Raw genomic sequence first — 7,111 nt, 5'->3', positions numbered from 1 at the left:
CGATCTTTCTTCTGCAATAAATGATAGGAAATATCTATTTTGATATGTCAAACAATCAATTTTAAAGAAGAGAATGACTAATGAGATAGACATTTGAGAACATTATTTCTTTGTTTGTTGTATGGTCATGTTCTATTTTTCGTCTCAAATGATATTAACTTATGTGGGGAGAAAAAAGGACCAAAGACTTTATGAGTTTGAAGAAGTTTAGATTTGTGGGCCTAAAAATACCCACCAAGTCAATGTTCATGACTTTGACTAGTTGAAATGTTCATCAATCCCTTATCCCTCATCACATACAATATCCCTACTTCATATAACACACAAACAAAAATGTTCTACACACACAAGCACACCATAGTAATCCATACATAAAACTGTTTTTTTCTCTAAACTACAGGATCTATGGATATTGATCAGTTGAGTTGTAAGAACTCTAACTATAATACTAAATTAGCTGATGATCATCAAGAAGAAGAAGAAGACGACGTACCCCTTCCGGGCTTTCGATTTCATCCGCTGGATGAAGAACTTGTTGGATTCTATCTCCTAAGGAAGGTTGAGAAGAAACCCATCAGTATCGAACTCATCAAGGAGATCGACATCTACAAATACGATCCGTGGGATCTTCCAAGTATGAATTCAATCTTTTTGTTTATTTCTGCATTGAAAAAACTTAAAGTGGTTAATAGAGTGTGAAATCAAAGAAATTATACAAGACAGTTGTTGTTTTGAGATCTCGGGGGCCTCAGTGGAAGCAGTCTCTCTATCTCCCGCCTCTTGGGATAGAGTAAATCATGTTCACTGTCATCCCACCCTCCTCAAATTTTACGGGTAGCTTTGCTACAAGTGAGATTTATTTATTCTACCAGTAGCTTTGCAGCTACGAGTGAGATTTTATTGGATACGATTGTTTGTGTGTTTGTTTGGCCACTTTTCCATAATCAAATAAACTCATAAACAAAAGTTATGCAAATATTACTATTTTCTAGGGTTTCATGGTTATGACTTATGAATAAAACTGTGCTTAACAATCTCTTTTGTTTAAAAATGATGCAGAAGGAGGTAACTCTGGAGAGAAAGAATGGTACTTCTTTTGCAGAAGAGGAAGAAAGTATAGAAACAGCATACGACCTAACAGAGTGACCGGATCCGGTTTCTGGAAAGCAACAGGCATCGATCGCCCCATCTACTCCGACGATGGATCCGTCTGCATAGGCCTCAAAAAATCTCTCGTTTACTACCGCGGCAGCGCTGGAAAAGGCACCAAAACCGAATGGATGATGCACGAGTTTCGCCTTCCTCCTCATTCCGATAACCACAACAACAACAACAAACACATGGACGATAAATCTATCGCACTAGAAGCTGTAAGAACAATTAACAAACCCTAACTTATCATATTTTTATATTATACCCTTCACATGACTTATGTCACACACCTTTGCGGTGCATGCAGGAGGTTTGGACCTTATGTAGAATCCTGAAGCGATCTCCATGTTACAAGAAAACGTTACCCGAATGGAGAGACGTGTCGACGAAGAAATCACCGCCGGTCGTTGAAACAAGCAGCGGAGAGTCCGATTATGATCGGCAAAGTTACATTAGCTTTCAGACTCCTGTGATCATGGATAATAAGCCCTTTGCTCATACTCAAAATAATAATCATAGTCATAATCAGCAGTACCAGCACCGGCATGTGACAAACACAAACCAGTTGCTTGTAGAGCAAGTAACGTCGCCTGTGACGTCTGAACCGCCATTGATGGATGCATCATGCTCTAGCTTTTCGGGTCTGGATGTTAACGAGTTTATTAAGAATGGAGATTGGGATGATTTGAGATCCGCGGTTGATCAGTTTTGTGTGGCAGATCCGTTTTACCTCATGTAATGCAGGGTTGTTGTTACATTGTGCATGGGATATTATACAGGCTTGTATCACTTAGTTATCAGTGCAACCGTTTCATGATGATGTTTTTATAGTTGTATTGTATGTACAACTTTTACATGTTTATAGTAGTTTTGTTTTTCTGTATGGTTGCATGTTTTGATACATGCCTATATGTACACAAGCTTTGTAGCTGACTTTTTATTAGAATGTAATGATGATTTTAACAGTTTTTATGTAACGAGTGTATTGCAGATTTTGTTTATACAGAATATGTTAGCGGCGGAACTAGCCCAAAAATTTAGGGGTATCCCAATTTTTTATTTTTTAGACCAGGGGTATCTTTTGTATAACGGAGACGAAGTTGCGAGGTATTTTTACGCTACGGAAACGGAGTTAAAGGGTATTTTTACACTACGGAGACGGGGTTGAGGGGTAGCCTGTGTTACCCCTGTAACATTGTAAGTCTGCCGCTGATGTTATACATACAATATACGATGCATTATTTCGTATACATTATTTTCATGCGATTAAAGAATACAGGTCAACAGATGAAATTAGATGCTAACAAGTCTTTTGGTTGTATGTAAACTAAATCAGTTTTGTGTAGACAAAAACATAAATAGAGTGTTTGCACATCTTTCATTCAAGAAAGACGGTGGAGTTTTTCCTTAGATGAATAATTAAATATCTATGAACATATAATGTATGTTTGATAATTTCTAATGGAATTAGGACTTGAAATTATAAGATATATACTTACATTTGATCGAAAAATCAGTGGGGGCTGGACTCTTAAAAATTTAATATTTTACACTAACAAATTATAAATTCAACAATTTCAACAAATTAATACTACAAGCGAAAAATGAGGAAGAGCCGGAGCACCCACTAGCCACCAAGAAGTTGTGCCCCTGATAGCTAGAACCAGTTAATATAACATAAAAACATGCATAAATATTTATTAGGTATGTGTAATTTCTAGAATATGTTTAAATACATAATCTTCTAAAAATTAATAAGTCGTAGGAAGGGTATCAAACGGGAACCTATTATCGTCTCGTCGATCTCTACGATATTAGATATTAGGTTTTCGCTTTTAGATTTTTAGCTTGTATATTTTCGATTTGTTGTTTATATTAGTGTGACTTTTTATTTGACATTGTGTTTTTTTCTTCGTCATTGTGTCTTTTTGCAATTCATTGTGTCTTTTTATCCTCGACATTGTGTCTTTTTACGATTCATTATGTTATAATTTACAATCCCTTCCTAGATTTAGAAGACTTTGTAGGATAACTTTACCTTGTGTTTGTTACGACATATATTTTAGTTTGGAGAAATTACCAAAATAGACATATTTAAGTATTTTTCAAATGAAAATAATTTTCGGTTAGCCGGCATTTGAAAGCACAGGCTAAGATGGCGCTTTAACTAAAAGATGGTGCCTAAGTCAGCACATTTCTAGCCGCCTCAGCCAAAAGTATAGGCTAAATTCTAGCTGTCTTGACCGGAGAAGTTGATGCGGTAGCTTCGGATTTGAAGAAATAAAACTAAATACTCTCATCAAAGCTAACTATTCATGTCTGTTTAAAAAAAGTCAAACTTTGAATATTTTTGATAATTTTCCCATTTTAGTCTCCTAAACTCAAAAGCAAAGTGAAAGTTAAAGTATCTCTTTATTAACGTGAGTTTTTTTTTTAACAGAAAATATTAAATATTAGAGTATCTAAAGTTTGTGTGCCAAAAACATACCCTAATCTTCTTGTTTCAACAATGGATATCTGTAAAAATGGTTTTATACCCAATTTAGTCATGCACGGGTTCTTCTTAGACTTGTTCGAAAACGTTGAAAGTCATTTTGATATCTTGAATTTGAATTTCATGCTTATGTATTCTTTTTATATTTACAATCTTTAAATCCCTATTCTTTTATCATGTAACATAGTGTGAAATGCATAACAAATTTTAAATAGATAAGTAAAAAACCATATAAACATTTATACCCCTAAGATTAACCTGTGGTGTATAAGTCAATTTTTTAACTGTGTGTCTTTATCTCCTCGACTAGATTTTTTGAACGGCCAACAAACTCAATCCCGAGCACTCTCGGGGCACCCACTGGACAAACGGAGTACTCCGAGAGTAACCCGAGTCCACTACCAATTTCGGGGAAAACCCGGTAACCCACCCGCCCGTAGGCACGACGGTGAAATTACCGGTAAAACCCGTTTGGCTCAAGGATCCAACCAAGGTTTCCCTGGGTCTCCTATCATTGCCCACCAATGCCTCACTCTGCACTAAGTGGGAGTCGAACCTACATCTCTCAAGAGAAATACAAGCCCTCCACCACTAGATCTAGAGATCATTGGCATCTCCTCGACTAGATCCGATTATCTTTCATGTCCTACATATAAATGATTATATGGTTATTCCAATTCCCTAATTCAAATCGATTATCTAATAAATGTGCCATGTAATATGTGTATTCCATGCGATCAGAGGTAAATTAGTTACATCATAATGCAATATGCTTTCATTTTCTGTTAATTCAAACTAAATGGAAAACAAGAGTATGTTATTGTATAAAAAGACAAAAGTATGCTATATTTGACTTATTTAGCCGCCAAAAATAAACTAATGTATGTTTGACGACAGATTATAGGGAAATAATAAGGGTTGGTTTTATATATTAAATATCAATCTAATATATGTATGTTTGACGACAGATTATAGGGAAAATAATAAGGCTTGGTTTTATATTAAACTAGGTTAGAACCGCGTGTATTACACGAGTTGAATAAATGTAATTTTATATATTAAATAATAAAAACTTATATCTTTATGAACCTTATATATTGTACGGGTTAAATAAATGTTATTTTATATATCAAATAATAAAAAAGTTATATATTTAAAAACCATGTGTATTACACAGATTAAATAAATGTAATTTTGTATACTAAATACTAAAAACGTTGTATCTTTAAAAAAACTCGTGTATAATCGGGTTGAATAAATCTACCAAATAATAAAAAATTACATCCTTAAAAACCCCGTATATTACATGTGTTGAATAGATATAAAAAGAGTTATATCTTTAAAAACCATGTGTATTACACAGATTAAATAAATGTATTTTTGTATATTAAATACTAAAAACGTCGTATCTTTAAAAAACCCGTGTATAGTCGGGTTGAAAAATCTACCAAATAATAAAAAATTATATCCTAAATAAATGTAATTTTGTATATTAAATACTAAAAACGTCGTATCTTTAAAAAAACTCGTGTATAGTCGGGTTGAAAAATCTACCAAATAATAATAAAAAATTATATCCTTAAAAACCTCGCGTTTTACTCGAGTTGAATAAACATAATTTTGTATACCAAATAATTAAAAAAATTATGTTTTTAAATAATTAGGATAACATTTAATATTAATTTATTATTTATATATTTAATATAAGATAAGTAGATAAGAGAGGTATTTGTTTTAAAAATATGTTAAATTAACAATCTAGATTTGAGGATAATATTTTATTAAAGTATGATAAGATTTAATATTAATTTATTATTTATTTATTTAGATAAATATAAATTTGAGAATACCTTCAATGAATGATACGTGTCCAAAAGTTGGTTTCTTTTATGATAGTAGTTAGATTAGATTAGATTAGATATTAAATATCAGTATAATATATGTTTTATATTTAAATAAAAGGTTTATATCATTCAAACTTACGCATGGTACTATCCGTAATTTTATGTGTATGTCTCTCTTTTTAAACATAATGATTAAAATATTCGTCTCGTTAGGAGTGGGGGGTTTGGGTTGGGGCATTGAGCGACAAGTGGTAGCTGGTGGGATCATATGGATGGTGCGGCGTGACAGGGCTGTGGCTGGGTCTGGGTGTGGGTTGGCGGGGCCAGCCATGTGTCATTTCTTATATTTTTTTTAAACTAGAGTTAAATGTCATTTCAGTCCCTATGGTTTGGGTCATTTTGTCAGTTTAGTTCAAAGGTTTCATTTTTCACATCTGGATCCAAAAAGGTTTCATCGTTGCCATTTTGGTCCAACTGACTTAATCCCATCCATATCTATTAAGTCAGCCAAGAGCATTTTAGTCATTTCATTTTTCTTTTTATTATCCCTTTATTCTTTATTGTTTTCCCTCTCATTTTGGCACCCTTTCACCCCCTATATAACCAGCCTGAAACCCTAAATTCCCAATTAACACAGTTCGAGCAAATCATCTCTCATACCTACCTTCAATCTTCTCAATGGTGCAATGTCCATGTGGTGCTCATACTGTAATTCGAACTTCGTGGACCTCTTTGAACCCCGACAGGCGCTTTTATTGTTGCAATAGACAGGTATTTGGTTTTCTTTCATCACCTTAATTTGAACCTGCGATTTGTTCATAGTTTTGTCATTTTTTGTTAATAGGGGATGGGTTGTGGATTCGTTGCTTGGGCTGAGGCTAAATTGTGTCAAAGATGTGCATGAATCATACGAGAGCAGTTGAACTCCATCCACAGGCTTGAACAAGAGAACAAGAAACTAAAGTGGCTATTGTGTGTTAGTTGGGGTTTATTCATGTTGTACTATGTGTGTAGTTAATGGTGTGTATTTAGGTTATTTCGAGGGTTTGTAGTTCATGAATATGGTATGATTGATGTAATATTTTTGGTTTAGTTAATAGAACTATGTTAATGGTGTTATATGAATGATGGTGTTCTATATGAATGTAAATTGCAGCCGATTGTATCGTACAAAGTAGCCATTATAAGAAACTGGCCAAAATACAAACTGTATGTATGTTCGTTTCCGGATCGATTTCGTAATCCCGATGACTGCGAATATCACGTCTCACATGCAGAATCCGTGTACGTGAGTGGATCAGACACAAGAACATAAATATAATCTTGATTCTATTGATAATCTGAAAGTTACAAGTGTTTTGGTCAAAAATTACCGAAGCAATTAAGTGATCAAATTAGTTAAGTGAGGTAGTGTGCTAAAAAATGTGTTGAAAATATGCTGGTTATGTTCTTTGGGAAAACAGTGTTCAGGATACGGCTCAGGATATTGAGCTGTGTCTACGATCAAACAACGAGCAAGAAAGTAAAGTAAATGACACGAGATGTACGAGGAAAGCCCTTGATCAAACTAGATCGCCGGCATGAAACCTCGGGAGCTGACAATCGCAGCTGCCTTGTTCTT

At 34.1% G+C, this 7,111-nt stretch overlaps 1 protein-coding gene across 1 annotated transcript; it reads left to right on the top strand.

Annotated features, from left to right (window-relative positions):
- Positions 1-310: 310 nt before the first annotated feature.
- Positions 311-2,122, top strand: LOC110890114 (transcription factor JUNGBRUNNEN 1). Its single transcript, XM_022137685.2, has 3 exons — positions 311-634; positions 1,060-1,370; positions 1,460-2,122. Exons 1-3 carry the CDS (start codon positions 406-408, stop codon positions 1,889-1,891), a joined length of 972 nt encoding a protein of 323 aa, XP_021993377.1. The 5' UTR covers positions 311-405; the 3' UTR covers positions 1,892-2,122.
- Positions 2,123-7,111: the final 4,989 nt, after the last annotated feature.

This window comes from Helianthus annuus, chromosome 11 (assembly GCF_002127325.2).
Source record: "Helianthus annuus cultivar XRQ/B chromosome 11, HanXRQr2.0-SUNRISE, whole genome shotgun sequence".
NCBI classification, from domain to species: domain Eukaryota; kingdom Viridiplantae; phylum Streptophyta; class Magnoliopsida; order Asterales; family Asteraceae; genus Helianthus; species Helianthus annuus.
The sequence above is the reverse complement of the archived record's forward strand: the minus strand, read 5'-3'. Positions and strand labels throughout refer to the sequence as shown.

Coding starts and splice junctions, on each gene's coding strand:
- LOC110890114 (XM_022137685.2), top strand. CDS start 406: ATGGATATTGATCAGTTGAGTTGTAAGAACTCTAACTATAATACTAAA. Junction 635..1,059: donor CGATCCGTGGGATCTTCCAA/GTATGAATTCAA, acceptor AAAATGATGCAG/AAGGAGGTAACTCTGGAGAG. Junction 1,371..1,459: donor AATCTATCGCACTAGAAGCT/GTAAGAACAATT, acceptor CGGTGCATGCAG/GAGGTTTGGACCTTATGTAG.